This window comes from Vicugna pacos, chromosome 22 (assembly GCF_048564905.1).
Source record: "Vicugna pacos chromosome 22, VicPac4, whole genome shotgun sequence".
NCBI lineage: Eukaryota > Metazoa > Chordata > Mammalia > Artiodactyla > Camelidae > Vicugna > Vicugna pacos.
Genome location: NC_133008.1, coordinates 7,524,277 through 7,541,579, shown reverse-complemented (window position 1 = coordinate 7,541,579; position 17,303 = coordinate 7,524,277). Strand labels below are relative to the sequence as shown.

The following is a 17,303-nucleotide window of genomic DNA, read 5'->3' as shown; positions in this document are numbered from 1 at the left end:
TATAGCATGTATACTTTCATAGTAAGTGAGTTCAGAGCAAAAAAAACCAAAATTCTGAAAACAGAATTAAGAACTGGGGAAAAATTTCCAATTCACAGCAATTAGTAGAACAAAAAAGAAGAGAAAAGACTTTTATTTCTATTTTTAAATGAAATCCATGCACAAAGTTTGATATCAGGTCAGGAAAAGGACAAAGCCTGGAAAGTGAGAGGTAGTTCACAGTTCATCTTTATCTTTTATTTGGTCCTTTTCTCTAAAAATGTATAATTTCTTTGACCATACCTTTTATGTGCTATGAAAAATGTTATTTAAAAAGCATTAAGTTTATAGTTTTTTTAAAATGAGAAATCCAGTGCACACCTCCCCTCCTCACCCAGATGTTTATGGCAATCACGTGATACGTAGCGTACACTGCTGTAGAAACAATTGTGTAAGTGCCCAAAGTCAGTGTCTCCACGTTGTGAATTCTTCATTCAGGTTATTGTAAAAAGCATCTGACAGGCATGAACACTTTCCACTTTCCTCAGCAGAACAGTCATTAGTCAAGGTCTATCCTTGGAATTTAGTATCTTATGAGGACTAAATCATAGAAAGGGTTCTCATCTCTAACACATTTATCACATTCCTCTCACGTGTCCTGACGAGCTTTGGTTTCAGGCTTCCATGCATGCAGATCTACTTTCTAGGGGTTCTCTTCCATATGGACTTTATAATGATTCGTGAGAGATGATCTGTGATTAAAGAGTTTCCCACAGGTATTACACTCGTAAGGTTTCTCCCCAGTATGAATCCTCTGATGGGCAATACGTGACGAGCTCTGTCTGAAAGTTTTCCCGCACGTATTGCATTTGAAGGGCTTCTCTCCCGTATGAATCCTCCGGTGCTGAATAAGAGCTGAACTCTGGCCGAAAGATATCCCACACTCCTCACATCGGTACGGCTTCTCTCCCGTGTGAATTCTCTGGTGATTACTGAGGGATGAGTTACACCGGAACGTTTTCCCACACTCGTTACACTTGTAGGGCCTTTCTCCAGTGTGCATCCTCTGATGCTGGATGAGGGCTGAACTCTGTCTGAAGGCTTTCCCACACACTTTACATTTGCATGGCTTCTCTCCAGTGTGAATTCGTTCATGAATAATAAGCGTCGAGTGGGAACTTAAGGCTTTACCACATTCATTACAATTATAAAACTTCTCCCCTGTATGAATTATTCGGTGTCTATTGAGCCGTGAAATGGAAGTGAAGCCTTTTCCACATTCATTACATCTGTAGGGCTTCTCTCCAGTGTGAATTCTTTCATGCTGAATGAGAGATGCACTCTGACTGAAGGCTCGCCCACATTCACTGCATTTAAAAGGTTTCTCTCCAGTGTGAATTCTCTGATGGTAACGAAGGGATGAGCTGGACTTAAAGGTATTGCCACACTCGTTACACAAATAGGACTTCTTCCTGGAATGAATTCTCTGACATCCAGGAAGGGATGTACCACAACTGGACGCCTTCCTGCCTGGGTTGTATTTATAGGGGTTTTCTCCAGCATGGATTTTTTGATGTATAAAAAGGCCTGACCTTCGGCTGAAGGATTTACCGCATTCTTTACATCTATAGGATTTCTCCACAGTATGTGTTCTTAAGTGCTTATAAAGGGATGTACTGAGAGTGAAGGCTTTCCCACATTCCTTACATATATAGGGTTTCTCTCCAGTATGAGTTATTTGATGTTGAATAAGAGCTGAACTTTGGTTAAACGCTTTTGAACAGTCTTTACATTTAAATAATTTCTCTCCACTATGGTTTTTCTCATGTTTACGAAGGGATGAAGTATTAATGAAGGTTTTCTCACACATACTACACTTATAGCGTTTCTCTGCTGTGTCGGTTTTTTGTTGATTAAGCACCTCTGGATTCTGCTTAAAGCCGTTTCCTCGTGCCTCGCGTTTTGGTGGTGTTCGTTCTCTGGGAACCAACTGCTGTCTAACAAGGAGTGACCTTGGGCTGACGTCTTGGCTAAATTCAGTATTTTTATGTTTTCTTTCTAGAGTGATGATTTTTCTGTGAGTGACTGAAACTTCCTGAACACCTTCTTTTTTCTCCTGCTTCTTCTCTAATCCATTCTCATACATGCAGGGCTTTTCTGATTTGAAGTCCCAGGGTCCATTCCTTTTGGATCTTTTTATTATCAGCTCCTGAAACGAAGAATCTTGCGTCTGAGTTGACTTTGTGGTTTTATAACTGCTCTTCCATCCTGAGGGGAAAGAAAAAACTGAAGATGTTTCATGTGATAGAGCATTTGGCTACTGAGACTAAAGGTACAGAGTGAATAAATATTGATGGTATTTAAATAAGGTCTTAGTATTGGACCAAAAAACAGTAAGAAGAAAGAGTTAGGAGATTTAAGCAGTAAGAGAAATCAGCAACAGAAGCTGAAGTATTAGCGCGAAGAAAAGATTAAACAAACCCACTTAAAGAGGGTGAGTTTAAGAGCGACCAGGAGAACTGGCTAATGAAGAATAGAGAAAAAGGATTAAACGAGGAGCAATGTATTGGAAAAATCAGTCTGAGATCAGAGTCCATGACAGAATCCTGTATTATCTTCATAACATTTCTTTGTATAATCATCCCTAATATGGAAAGTCTTCATCCCTTTTCCCTCTTGCCAAATTCTTTGTATCCTTCAGATGCAGTTCAACAGTTAACTACTTTCTTGACTGTGAGTTTTCAAAGTCCATTCCCCTTATTACAGGCACTTACCAGTGTTAAAAAATTATATATATATATATAAATACATACATATACATATCTATACACTACACCATTGTACTACATATTTAATTATATTTATCTATGTATCTACATCTAAATATATTTCACTTTCCTTTTGCACCCTAAGTGTTCTTTGCAAGCAGATTAGCATGCCCTATTAACCTATACATCCTAATGGCATCTGAATTATACACAGAATGTCTGTTTTGTTAATCGTCTTTAATTACTGATATAGTCCTAATTTGCACAATGTCAAATACTCTGAATTACTTATACATATTAATTTCACACACACACACACACACACACACACACACACACTACTCAAACACCTGTAGGAGAAGTTGCCTTCTAGGACAGTACATTACACAAGTAACAGGAGGGTTAAGAGCCAGTTCAAACATGAAGGTGTTACTGAACTTATCTACAGAGGTGCTACAGGCAGGCGGGAAGCCAAAAGCTGCAAGATAGGAGAGAAGCCTTGTTCATGCATCAAGCAAGAGAGGCTATGCAAGCAGGGTAGAAAAGAGCCAAAGATCAACAACAAAACAGGTATAATATATAAAAACGTAAAAAAGGGGCTAACATGATAATGTGGTAAAGAACAGAATTCAATAAACACTAAAGTTGGATAAGAACACAATTCATTGAATATTAAATTTTGCCAGGGGAATAGGTGTGCATATAGTTTGGCATTTTCTCCTGGGCTAGAGGTAACCATTTAAAGGGCTCCTATGTACCTCACTGGATTGAGATCCCTAACTGACATGGACTTTCCGGTCACCACCAGAAGTGAGGAAGAGGCATGGAAGGATCTGACCTGGAGTTTCAGAGGGAGCATGGCCCCACGATACGTCGACAACTATGAGACAATAAATTTCTGCTGTCTAAAGCCATACAGTTGGTGGTCCTTTGTTGGAGCAGGCTGAGAAAACTAACGCAACTCCCTCACATCTCTTCCATAGAGTATGCTAAAGTAAACCCCATATCGTACCATTCACCAAAAATACTTCAGAACACATTTCTCAAAGATAAGAACTCTAATTGCAAACATAACCACATACTTTTATTATAACCACCAAAATCAACATTTTAGTTTGCAGTTATTTTTGCCTATAAGATATTAAACAACCTGCACCAATTCCCACGTTGGGGGGGGTCCATCAACAAGAAGCAATTCTCGGATACGAACTGGGTGTCGCACAGTTCAACTCAACTCTGACACTTGCGTGGAGACAGCATCAGATCCCGCAGGTTAAGCGCTCAGTTCTACAAGACTGCCCCTTGCCTCCTTCAGACACCAGTCACAAGCCCAGGTTATACCTGTACTTCTGACCACCTGGCTATAAATCAGAGGTCTCCACAACCCCCACCTTGGGTTTGATTCATTTGCTAGAGTGGCTCATGGAAGTCAGAGAAGCATTTTGCTTACTAGATCACCAGTTAATTATAAGAGGATGTAACTTGGGAACAGCCAGATGGGAAACATGCACAGGGCAACAACGCACGGGGAAAAAGGCGTGGAACTTCCATGCTTGCTCCAAGGGTACCACTCCCCTCAGTCCACATGTTCACCAACTCAAAAGCTTTCTGAACTCGTCCTTTTGCATTTTATGGAGGCTTCATTACACAGGCATGATTAATCAAATCATTGACCACATACAACTAATTCAAACTCCAGCCCACAACTCCTCCCCAGGGTAGGAGGTCAAGCGGTGGGATTGAAAATTTCAACCCTCTAATCACATGATTGGTTCTCCTGAAAACCAGTGCCCCATCCTAAGGTAAGGTCCAAAGTCACCCCAATAGCTTAACAAAGACACCTACAAAGGTGTCTCATCACTTAGAATTCCTAAAAGAGCTCTGCACCAAATACATATTTATTATAAATCATAACATCATAGAAATAAGCCACTTAGGGTCATTATTCAAACTGCTGTGATTTATAGGCATTTGACATAACTCTCTACATGACTAAACCACCAACTGAAACACAATTAGGATCATTTGTTTCATTTTGCTTTCAATATTTATGGAAAAAATTTTTATTTTTATTTAATCTTGTTTTATAATTTTATAAGACATTTTATGGTTCCAAAGTCAACATCATAAAAACAAGACAGCTTAAAAAATTCTACATTCTACCCTTGTCCTCTCGATCTTTTCTCTTTCTTCACCTTACAGGTAACCATTTTTTTATTGATGTACTTTTAACCTTCTTTTTAGCTTTTCTATTTAAAAAATATATATAAGCAAATACACACTTTTCTCTTTATCTTGTCCTCCTTTCTTAGATAAAAGTACTTTTCTCACTGTTCTGCCCTACACTTTCTCCCACTCATTCACACATCGCCCCACAGCAGGATTTACAGAGGTCTTCCTCGTTCCCCTTTACAGTTACGAAGCACTCCACTGTGTGAAGGTCCCTCAGGTTAGTCAGCCAGACCCCTCTGAGGGACAGCTGGGCTGACTCTACCTGTAACACATCAGGACATTATATGGATACATGACAAAGGTATATAGCTTTAGACTAACATCCATATTTCTAATTAGCAATAATATCATTTATAAAATTCTATCCCAAACTGGGCCCGCTGGGCTAACATTATCCAGAGCCACATACAACCAAAATCGCCCCTTCCCCCAGCCAAGAAGAGGGGCCGTGGGAGGCCTCAGAACACTCCCTCTTTAGAGCCAGGACGGTCTCTAGGTACCGACACGGGAAGAGTCTCAACACACATCAAGCGAGAAAGGGGCAGCGCTGTGCGCACTGTACACTATGACTGGAGTGGAAGAGGGTAGAGAAGAATATACACAGGGTATCGTTCACACGTGCATAAACGGGCTCCCCCAGCCTCTGCGGCCACCGCGCCGCCTCGTCTCTCCTCCTGTCGTAGCCCCGTGTGTTCATGCCCTCCTGGCCACTCGCCTCCCGTGCGCTCCACTCTGGCTCCCACCCTCACCACCACCCTCCCCAAGGCAGCCGTGACCTCCACGTGGCTAAGACAAGATGCTCTTCAGTTCTCACCTAACTCGCCTCCTGGCAGCATCTGATCGCGACCACTCACATCCCGAGGAGACGCTCTCTTCCTAAGCTGCAGGGACCCTGAACTCGCCATCACGCTCTTCTCACTTCCCGCCGCCTCTGTCTCCTCTGCGGGCTGAGTCTCCTTTGTGCACCCACCTCCTTCTACCTGGCTTTCACCCTTGGCGCTCCTTAGGGTTTAGTCCTAGGCCCCCAATTCTTTCCACAGACCAGCTTCAATTACAAACATGCACTCTCAGCAAGACTTCTCCATCCTCCACACCTAATCACAAAGCAGCCTACTGCAAACAGCGACTCAGATGTCTCAGAGACACCCCAGAGGCAACATGCCTGACCCTGATGCACGATTATCCCCTTCCTCCAACCCGCAGAATCCTTCTGTCTCTGTACATGGCACCAGTTCTGAACCAAAGCTTTGTGAGGCGTCCTTCACACCTCTCCCTCAGCTAATCGATCACCAAGACTCGTTCACACCACCATCTAAATACGTCTCAAATCCACCCACTTTCCCCACCTCCACTGACAGCACCCTCTGTGAGCCTTGACTTCAGTGACGCCAGACTCCCGAGTTCCCGCGTCTAGTACACCTCACCCTTCTCCTCCCTAGGGGTTCACTTCTCTCTTCCTCACCAGATGCCAGAGATGCCAGACGTCCTCAAGGCCGAGTCCCAGGCTCTTCCCTGCACTTACTGTTCTCTGAACCCATTCCTCAGGCCGACTCACACTCAACCCTATAATGTTTCCATTGTTTCCCAAATTCACATTTCATGCCCAGTGTATATTATGAGGGCTGGAACTCCAAATCACACAGGCTACCTGATGCCTCCACATGGATAACTGGGTCAACGAAAGACAATTTAATTCGTCCAAAATCATATTTATACCACCTCCCCCCTAAATAAGATGTCTTAGGACCACCAGCTCAGTGACTGATACCATTGTTCATTCCAAACAAGCCACACACCCAGCAAGCACCCTGCACAACTCCATCTCCTTTAGCTTCCACATCTAGTCCGTCTCCAAGTCCTGCTGCTTTTATCTCAGAACTCTCTCTGACACTGGTTCCCTTCTTTCTGTCTCCAGCACCACGAACTCAGCCAAGACACGCATGCGCTCCTTAACCGCAGCCGACTCTGACCAGGCACTGTTTTAGGTATCGGGGAGACGGGAACAAACAAAACAGACAGCCCAGCATGAGGAAGCTTACGACCCAGAGGAAGAGCAGATAGTAAATAAAAATGGGCTATTTTTCAGTGATAAGCACTCTGAGGGAAAATAAAGCATGGTGAGGGGATAAAGAACGTGGAGAATGGAGGGCCAGGTTCAGATGAGTTGTGTCCCATTGACAAAATGCCATCTGAGCAGAAATGTGTGCAACACAAGGAAGTGGGTCATGTGGGCTCGTGGCTCAGGAAGAAGAATGGTCCCAGAGAGGACAAAGGAATTGCAGATGCCCCGAGGGGGGCCCTGCTGGGCCTGCCTGACTACACCCTGGCAGCCAGGGGGATTCTGGAATGAAGGGCAGAGGGGAAGGAGGTGAAGGTGGAGAGGTGGTCGGGCCAGACCACGCAGGCCTCTAAAGGCCAGGCTGGCGGTCTGGATTGTGCTCTATGTGATGGAAGCCACCACAGGATTGAGCATGGGAGCGACAGGACCTGATTATCTTTTAAATAGACCATTCTGGCGGCTACAAGGAGAGGAGATGTTGGTGGCAGGAGGGGAGGGCAAGGGACGAGGACAAGACTAACTCACACATATTAAACAGGACTACGGGGCACGTGAGCTCCACTTCCACCTTGCAAGAAATTCACTCTAAAACCGTGGCATGCTGTTTCACTAGGCTGCCGCATAACCCTGACAACACTTCTCTGCAAATCAGAGAAAGACCCCTGCCCTCTGTGCAGATGCAGCCCCAGCAAATCTCAGCTGAAGACAGTCCTCAGGTGACCCCTCAGCTGACCACCCTGCCAGGTTCAGTCCGCCCTGAATTCTTACGTTAAGATAACAATGGAAGAGAGAAAGACAAGGGAAGAAAAACACTTTTTCATTGGAGGTAATTGTTTACCTAGAATCATCCTGGATTTTTAAATTTTGATTTCAAGAACATTTTTATGTCAGTTGTAAACCAAATCCATGAGACGTTCAAGTCGGTTTAATCACAGTATTCTGATTATAACTACGCCAGAGAAGTGGTTAGACTTTAGGCTCATTTCTTAAGCAAACAACTCAGAGGAGACTCACACCCTTTCCTCCCATCTCTCAACAGAGACCCAGGGATTATGCAGTTTTTCTTTGTTGTGGTTCTGTTTTTCCTATTTGTGAATAGTTTTGAAATGAAAGTAATACTTTAAAAGCACACTTGGAGGCAACAGAGGTGCCAGGAGTCCTACCCTGGGAGCGTAAGCTTTTCCGTCACTGGCTGTTCAGAGGGTCTGTTTTTGGTTCTGGTCGGAGTTAATGATTGAGGTACTTCCAATGGCATCGAGGACGTTCACCTGAGCTCACAGGGAAGCGAGCTCCCCTTGGAAGGGAGGCTGTTCTGAGGGCACTTTAGTCCAGGCAGATGGGAGACTCGCCAGGGCTGCAGGAGGGACACAGCCACACACCAGCTCCCCCAGGACGTCTCATCTGACGTCACCTCTGAGCAAAGGGAGGCGGTTCCTCCCACAAAGAGAAACGCACACACTGCTCAGCTCTGACGTCCTCCCTTCCTCCACACGCCACTCAGAGTTCTCTCTTCAGGGACGTCTTCTCAACCCTGAGGAGGACTCGACACACCACGAGGTGGCTGCAGGGTCTCTCTGGACAGATCTGGGCTCCAGTCATACTTTCCATTCTGTTTAATCCAACCAGCACTTCACTCAGGAAGGGGGACTCCGCGTCCACCAGAGGCTCCCAAGGCGAAGGGGACGGGAACAGTCCCTCCTTCCCTCCCTCTGATCATTCACGCCAGACTCGGCCCACACCTGCCGGTGGCCCTGACGCCCATCCTAACCCTCCTCTGGTTCCCTGCTGCCTGTGTTCTCTGTTTACTCTGTGACAGTTTCTAGTCGTTCCCAAATTTAGTACATTCTCCCAAATGACACTTACAAGATTGACAAGTGTGGTTCCCACCTCAAAAAATCTCAACTCGAGTGGGAAGGAAGCTCTCCCCTAAAGTGTGGGGGCTTTAGGGATCGACACAGCCTGTCCCACAGCCCCTCTGCTGGGCCCCCAGGGGGAGGGGCCAACACTGACCCGTCTGGACCCGACCACAGCCTCAGACAAGACCTCCCACGTCTGCCAACTGGCTCCACGTGGGCTGCAGGCTGATCCGTGCGGAAGATGAGCCTGGGCCTGTGGCCAGGCTACCTCAACTCTCAGAGGCCGTGCCTGGCTCCCAGGCAGACCAGGTCCTGTGACAGGGCTCCAGGCTCAGCGCGATCTGGTCCTTGTTCCTCCCTCCTCGCTCCATCTGCACCTGCTCCCTGCCTCTCTCTGGACTCACACACGCCCTTTCCTGAGTCTGAACGCTTCTCCACATCCTGAGAGTGGTCCTTGCTGGCGGAAGCCTTTGCTGACACCGGCCCTCCTCTTCCACGTTCTCACCGCACCTGCAGCTCTCCCGCGGGGTCCCCACCAGACCCTGTCACTCCACACCCCTGGGTGCACCGAGCTCATGAACACCTGTCTGCCCCTTGACTGAGCTCCGCCAGGGCAGGACCTGCGTCCTTCTGCCCAAGGCTGCACCGCCAGTGCCCAGCACGGAACTCACTCACCGTCTACTACGGGACTGGAAAGCGGGGGGCGAGGGTTGGAACCTGGGTCCCCCAGAGCCTAGGCCTCCCCGATTCCACAGCTCTCAGCCCCCAACTTCCACAGCAGCCACCTCTGCCGTTTCTCTCCCCTGGTGACTTCTTCTCAGGCTCAGCCACAGATTCCTCCTTCTTAACCCACCTCATAACGGGGAGGTCTCCTGGGACTCTGTCCTCACCTGCTCAGCTCAAGGCTCCAAGCGCCACCTTTGCCCGCCAGCTCCCTGACCACCCTGTTGAGTCCCAACCCCGTTTACCTCCCACAACTGTCCCCCGGCGACCTCTACCCGTATTTCACTCACATCTCAAATGAAACCCATCCCACACCAAATTCACCCTGCATCCTTAACAAAGGGGCCCTTCCCTTCCCTCCTGACCCCCTGCACGTGCCTTCCTCCAGGCCCTAGTAGCGCAGCGATCTCCACAAGGGTCCCACCCCCAGTTTCTCCTCACTTCAGTTCTAAGATCCAACAACATTTCCCAAGTGACCATTCTTGTTAAACACAAATCACATAATAAGGACTCCAGGAACATACTCTCCGAAAAATTACAAACATTACCTGTAAATGAAGTCCCCTTTCATCACACCCATTTTCAGCCCCGCTCCAAATGTAACTAGTTACCAGCTCAGAGGTGTCCCCGGACCTCCTCTGGGCACTGGCCATACTACACGTACAGACACCCACGTAAGTTTCTTCACACATCAACAGCGACACGTCTTACTGACGCTCCATGACTTGCTTTAGTCCTTCACGTGCCCTGTTGCTCTGTCCACATCACTGCTCTTGCTCTCTGACTGCGGGGCTGTGGGCCAGCGCAGGGGCCCATCTCAGCTTCTAGCTCTGCCTTTACTGAAGGACACTTAAAGTGTTTCGACTCAGACCACTTTTTCTAAAATCTCAAGGATACAGGGTTCTCCTATTCAAAATCCTTGACTTACTCTCTCTTGTCAGTGGGCAGTTCACATCTCAGAAATGTACCAAAGCACCTGTCTGTCTAGTCTCATTTCCTTCCTCATCTCTTTTCCCACAGAAGCTGGGCTGGAGTCAGAATGGATTCTCTGCGAATCCTCAAATACACTGTTTGCTGAATGAATACATGAAAGTGGAGCCCTCCTCTGAAACAACAGGAAAGAGAAGAAAAAAGCTCCTGAGAGATTCGCCTGTGCAGTCATTACCAGAGCAGAAGAGGAAGCTTAGCCTCCCTTCTCCAGCGCTTCCGGGGACCGCGAACCTGGAGAAACCTTCCCGAGCAGCATCCCCAAGCCGCACCCCCACTCACCCCCAGACGGCCGCCTGCAGACGTCCCCACCCACTCACCTAGAGAGGCGCCTCCGGGACTGTCTCTCCCCACCTTCCAGGGGTCCTCTCCCTGCTGCAACAGGGAGATCACTTTGGGTTTGGAGAACGGGAGCCCTGCTCATAGACAAAAAAGAGGAAACAAACAATAAAAAAATGAAAACAACAAAAAAAAAACCTTGGTTTTGACACAAAGAGGTATCAGAGATCTGAGGGGAAACTCAGAGGACAATACAAGGAGCTTCTGTGGGTGTTCAGGCTGCGTCCCCACGACTGAGGGGGTGTGTTAGGGAAACGGCAAGGGGCTCGTAGGACACACCCGGGTACTGAGTAGTTGTGTGTCGGGGAAATAGGATAAACACGCAGCCTTGAAACCATTAGCTTTCCACAGAAGGGGAAATGTTAGATGTACAGACAAAAGTGATATTTGTAACAGGTACGTATGGAAAGGATTACGTACCAGGCAGTTCGTTTAAAATGAGAAAACACTATGTGATTCCATCTGAAAAATGGTAGCAGTCAGCAAACTACGGGTCATAGGCCAAATCTAGGCCACTCTCTGTTTATACATGGCCCTTGAGGAAAGAATGGTTGAAAAAAAAGGAAAGAAAGGAATGGAGTATGTCACAGAGACCATATGTGGCCCACAAAGCCTAAATTATTTACTCCCTGGCCCTTTACAGAAAGAGTTTGCTGCTTCCTGGGAAAGAGAACTGGGAAACGCAAGCGGTGGGTCAGAGAAGAGGGTGGAGGCACGCTCTGTAGAAATGAGTGAACAACACATCACAGAACAGTCACAGTGCGAAATGTTTCCTGAACTATGAGGGAACGTCTAACGTGCAGCTCTGTAGATTTTCCCGACCACGGGGCGATTCCATGTCTATCGGGGGGAAAAGGTTTTCAGATTTATTTATGGACTCCGAATTGTAAGTGCTAAGGCAAAACTCAGCTAAGTTTTTGGTGCCCCACGGCTTTTATCCGGGGAAGCAGGTGCTGAGTTATCCCAGTTTCCAAATTCTGGACTTCCAGGGGAAACCCCTTACCCAGCGAGACCAGGTTACTGTAGTTCTCCAGCATCACGTCCTGGTACAAGCTCCTCTGAGAAGGACCCAGCTTCCTCCACTCGTCCCGCGTAAAGAGCACAGCCACGTCCTCGAACGTCACTGACATCTGCAGAGACAAGCCGCCCCAGCTCAGCAGGGCCGCCCAGCACGCAGGCTGAAGAAGGCGGCGGTGGGGAGCAGACGGGCCCCCGTGAAATGCTCCTATACTATTCTAGGTTCTGAAGGTTCCGGGTCATTTGTTTAGTGAACAACTGACCAGTGACAAACATACCCTGAGTCGCATGAAGTATGAAGTGGTCTTGTGTTAACCAGTACAAGAGATGTATGGCGGTATTAAGGCCACTAGTGGGAGTGTTAACTAGAATAATCTTCCTGATGGCAATTTGATAACAGACATTAAAAGTTTTAAAATGTGCCTATTCTTAAACTCTCCAATTGCAAAATTTGTGTGATAATGAACAGCACACAAAAACGCACACACAAGGACATTTTTCATGGCATTGGTAATAGCAAAAAAGTGGAAACAACCTGAACAATCACTGACGGAGGCCAGGTTAAATAACAAGGCACCATCTCTGTCTTCCCTGAAGCCTGAGGATGGTGATGATGGAAATGAACAGCGCTATCATGTATTGAACGCTTTTTTGGGTCAAGTACTATTCTTAGAGCTTTATATTAATTTTTTGTGTAAATCTTTTATCTTTGCAACAATCCTATGAAGAAGGTACTGTTATTGTCTCCATTTTACACAAGAGAAAACAAAGAGAAATTTATCCAAGTCACACAGCTGGTACAAAGGAAAACCTCACTCCTCCTGTGTGCCTCCTCTACCCTCAACACCACTTCTGACACCATACGTGAGGGGCTTTCCACAAACCAAGCAATTGTGTGGCACCAGCTAGGTGTCCTACAATTAAACTCAATTCTGACGCCTGGAAATTGAGTCAGATCCCACAGGTTAAGGACTCAGTCCTAAAAGACTTGCCCCTCCTTCAGTGCCAATCCCAAGTCCAGGGTGTTTGTTACCTGTGCTGCTAACTGACTGGCTACAAATTGGAGGTTTCCACAACCCTCTCCTCACGTCTAATTTGCTAGAGTGGCTCACGGAACTCAGGAAAATACTTACTTACTAGATTACACGTTTATTATAAAAGGATGTAACTGAGGAACAGGCAGATGAAAGGTCCCCAGGGCAGGGTCTATGGGAAGGGGTGCAGAGCTTCGTGCCCTCTCTGGATGTGCCATTTTCCCTGATTCTCCACATGTGCACCAACCCGGAAGAACTTCCAACCCTTGTGGGTTTTCACGCCTCAGTGCACGGGCATGACTGATTAAATCACTGGCCACTGGTGACTGATTCAGCTTCCAGCCCCTAAGCAGGCAGGGGGGCAGGGCTGAAAGTTCCAACCCTCTAATTAAGATTGGTTCCCCGGCAATCAGCCCCCACCCTTGGTGGGGTCCAAAGGCTACCTCATTAATATAAACTGTGGTGTGGAGGAAAGGGCTTGTTAGGAATAACAAAACACGCACAAGCCATTTTGCTTTTATAGCTCTAAAGCAATTTCAGGAATAAAAAACAAATATTACTAATCACTTCGGAAACCACAAGGGTGTTTGAAGTTATACGTGAGGTGCAGAGTCGAAGACCAGATATATATTTCATATCACAGACCACAGAATCACAGCTGGCCAGGGCCAGAGGGGAAATTCCAATCCAAGGAGCATCCAAGGCTCCATTCTTAAACACTCTGCAAAACTGCCCGTCAATGCCTACCTCACAGGGTTAAGAAATAAACGAGATAATCCATACAGTGGAGATAAACAGTAGTGATGGTGGCATAACAGTGTGAATGTATTTAATGCCCATGAATCATACAACCAAAAACAGAGTGGTAAACTTAATCTTATGTTTATTTCATCACAATAAAAAGGTTAAAATGGTAAAATAAATACATACATACATTTGTACATAAATAAATAATAACTAAATAAAGGTGCATAGGAAATTATTCTGAGGGCCACATACAAAGCTGTGACCATGATTATCTCGAGATGTTGGGGTGAGAGTGATTTCACTTTCTTCTTTATATATGTATTTTTTATTCTCTGAGAATTTTAATATTAACACATAATACATGTATGATAATTTACTGGCATACAGAGGAATACAAGAAATTACCTTTGCCCTCGAAAGAATTTATGATCCAACTGGCAGACAAGAAAAATGTATGAAATAACTTGCATAATGAAAGAAAAACGGGTCACTGGACAAGACCGTACACCATCTCCTAGTTCAATCCTCATTTGAGAGGTGAGGAAGGTCCAGAGCAGTCAAGAACCAGGTCACATACTTTATTAATGGCAGAGGCAGGACAATAAATACAGGTTTCTTTTAACCCAGCACTCGGTGGGTGTATTCCCTCTCTGATCTTAAACGTCCTGTCCCTGAGTTTTACACACAAGTCCACCCAGAACTGACATATAGGCAGCAGGTGACTTTAGGGAGACTCACATACAGGGACAGAGAAGACTCTGGGCAAGAGAGCACCTTGGCTCTATTGTAACGGAATGGGAAAGATTTAGAAAAAAAGCAGCCCAAATATGCAAAGGCAGGTCCTAGCCACAGCCTCAGAAGACCAACCACTACCACTTTTCTTGGGTCCAAAAGATACACAACACCACACTGCAGAAGAGCTCTGGTAACACAAGGGCTGGGCCTTCCCTGTGTTCTGAAAGATGCACCTGAGAAACGGCTGGACAGTAACCAGCATGAACTCAGAGGTCAGACATATGTGGGTTTGATTTCAGGTCACTTGACTTTATTGAGCCTCAGTTTCCTCATGTGTAAAATGGGGGTAATAACTGCTGTGCTGTTACAAGAGTGAGAACAAAGGAGGAGCCCCCAGGACGTTCCCCAGCAACGTCAACCATCATTCTCAGATGAAGATGAGTAAAGGGAGCACAGTGCTTCCTGGGTCTGAGAAACACTGCAGAGTAATTTCTGTCCACCAACAGTAATAGCATCATGGGCTAGAATAACACAGCTCCGCTCACAGCCACCACATACTGAACACCGTCTACATGCCCGGCCCTGATCTAAACACCTTCCGTGAACTGACTCATGGGACCCTCTCACCTACCCTATGAGGTAGGCACGGCTGTCATTCTCATTTTATAGGTGAAGAAACTGAGGCACAGAGAGGTGGAGTTATCTGCCTAAGACCCATTACAGCAGCAGAGGAGATGGGCACAGACTCGGCCCAAAAGTGGCTCAAAAGCCCCACTTAGTAACCACTGTACACACTGCCTCTCCACTACCAATATCGCACAAAACCCTCCCTGCCGCTTCCTGAGGAGTCTTCTCTCTGCCCTTGGAGTCAAGAGGCCTGTCTGTCTGTGTCCTCTCCAACATGGCTATCCTTTGGTTGCACACTGACTCCCTCGGATGGGGTCCGACACTTATTCTCATAAGGATGAAATGGCAAGTTAGGAACAGTTTTCAACAGACTGGTAGAAGCTAGGCACACAATCCACACAGTTAAGAGGGAGAAAAAAAATGAAACAACTATGGACAGGGAAAAGTCTGGGGAAGGAATCATGAGGATTCTCAAGCACTGAAAGAAAATGAAAAGCACTCTGGCTAAGGGAAGGAAACGGGGCATGAGTAGCCAAGGAGGCAGGTCAGAAAGGAACTCTGCCAAATGTTTATGTTTGTTGGTTCTGTCCCCAAGTGATATAAGACCTGTGGCATCTTCCTTGTCAAATCGATAATCATACAGTGAATTGAGATTAAAGAATAAAAGACTGCCCAGTAGGAAAAGAAACCAGAAACAACAGGCATAGACTGGGGAGGGGGAGAAAAGCATTCCTTACAGAACCCAGCATCCATCAGGGTGGACCAAGTCTTCAGAGGGGAAAGGACTTGGACTCCAAATCCTGGTGGAAACTGAATGGGAGTGAGCTTCAGTCTGAGGATAAAAAACCCCTAATATCCGTATCTGTCCCTAAGACCTGAGATGACAATGAACTCACCTGAGACCTTGCTTCCCTTTGTTCAGTAGCCATGTCCTCTTTCTCAAGGATGGGTGGAGTCTCCAGAGGTCAGATCTGGGAGAAGAAAAAGGGAGAGGGGAGGGAGCCTCTTTCGCTTCCCACCCCTCAGAATCAGCAGCTCTGAAAACCTTACCCTACCTGAGAATGATTCACGTGCCTGCAGAGAGAGAAAGAAGGTGGAAAGAGCCAGAAGCCAGCAAGTCCAGAGAGAAAGGCTGGACCATCCTGGCTCAGGACCCAGCTCTCTCCCCGACTCAGAGGGAAAAACGTAAGATTCCATCAGTAGTAGCAGCAGCAACTCCCCGAGCCTCACCGGGTGCCAGGCAGCACCTACATCGTTCAGTCCCACCGAACAGCTACCGTTGTCAGCAGCCCCATTTTACAGATCTGGAAACCGAGGGCAAAGAGGAGGCATCTTGTTCCCGTCCACATAGCCAGCGAGGGTGGCACGGGGATTCCAGCCTGCACCTGCTCCAACCTCACTGCATAAATGTGACAACTTTTCTCCACCTCAAGCCTTTCCACCCGCTTCCTCCGACTCCTATCAAGGACACAATTCCAAAATTCTAGAGAAAGCTGCTTCGGAAAGAGTAAAGACAAGAAGACCAGCTCTCCTATGGCGAGGAGGGGGCTGCTGTCACAGAAACCAAAGCCCTAGGTTCCCGTCCTGGCTCTGCCACCAGGGGAAGTCGGCAACTCATGTTTCGTGCAAAACAGGCCATTACGCCTGTCACCCAGGAGGGCAGTGGCGATGCTAAAGGGAGGAAATCATTTTCTCACGTCCGCTGCCGTCCGGGGGCAAATTCAAGGCCGGCCGGGGCCAGGCCGGGAGCGCGCCGGCAGCGGGTCGGGAGGAAGCAGAAGGGGCCGGGCCGGTGCGGGCCAAGTGCCCGACCCGCCGCGTCAGGGGCAGGGGCGCGGCCGCGGGAGCGCTGGCGGGGCCGAGGCACGGAGCCCGGGGGCCGGGTCCTCGGCCCGCCGGCGCCCACAAAGGCCCGGCTCGCGCCCCTCGGGCCTGCGCCCCGCGCTGCGTCCTCCCGAGGCCCGCTCCTCCCTCCCGCATCCCGCCGCCGCTCCGCCGCTCCGCCGCTCACCTCGCCCGGGCTCCGGGGCTTCCAGGGGCCGCAGGCGGGAGGCTCGGGAACCGCCCGGGGCCGGACAGCAGCTTCGCGACGGGCTTCTCCGGGGGTGAAGCCTGGGCGGACCTGAAGCCGGGACACCCCTCACGCCCGCGGCAAACGCCCGGCGACCCACGCAGGTCCGGGGGGCGGGGCAGGGACTGT

General features: G+C 47.7%; 1 protein-coding gene across 2 annotated transcripts; it reads right to left on the bottom strand.

The window, feature by feature from the left end:
• Positions 1 to 117: 117 nt before the first annotated feature.
• On the bottom strand, positions 118 to 17,303 carry ZNF354A (zinc finger protein 354A). Of its 2 annotated transcripts, XM_072947124.1 has the most exons (5): positions 17,115 to 17,303; positions 16,000 to 16,074; positions 11,947 to 12,073; positions 10,925 to 11,020; positions 118 to 2,247 (listed from the first exon to the last, which is right to left on the bottom strand). In XM_072947124.1, the coding sequence occupies exons 2-5, from the start codon at positions 16,030 to 16,032 to the stop codon at positions 683 to 685; spliced, it is 1,821 nt and encodes a 606-aa protein (XP_072803225.1). In that variant the 5' UTR covers positions 16,033 to 16,074; positions 17,115 to 17,303; the 3' UTR covers positions 118 to 682. The 2 variants fall into 2 exon arrangements, with proteins under 2 accessions (XP_072803225.1, XP_072803226.1); XM_072947125.1 differs by lacking the exon at positions 17,115 to 17,303 and having other exon boundaries at positions 16,000 to 17,098.

What these genes read in the sequence shown, in the direction of transcription:
- ZNF354A (XM_072947124.1), bottom strand. Translation starts at nt 16,032, where the DNA reads ATGGCTACTGAACAAAGGGAAGCAAGGTCTCAG. An exon ending in AAAGGGAAGCAAGGTCTCAG is followed by an intron (nt 12,074 to 15,999) that starts GTGAGTTCATTG and finishes TTGTCTCTGCAG; the next exon opens with ATGTCAGTGACGTTCGAGGA. An exon ending in TCCCGGAGGCGCCTCTCTAG is followed by an intron (nt 2,248 to 10,924) that starts GTGAGTGGGTGG and finishes CTTTCCCCTCAG; the next exon opens with GATGGAAGAGCAGTTATAAA.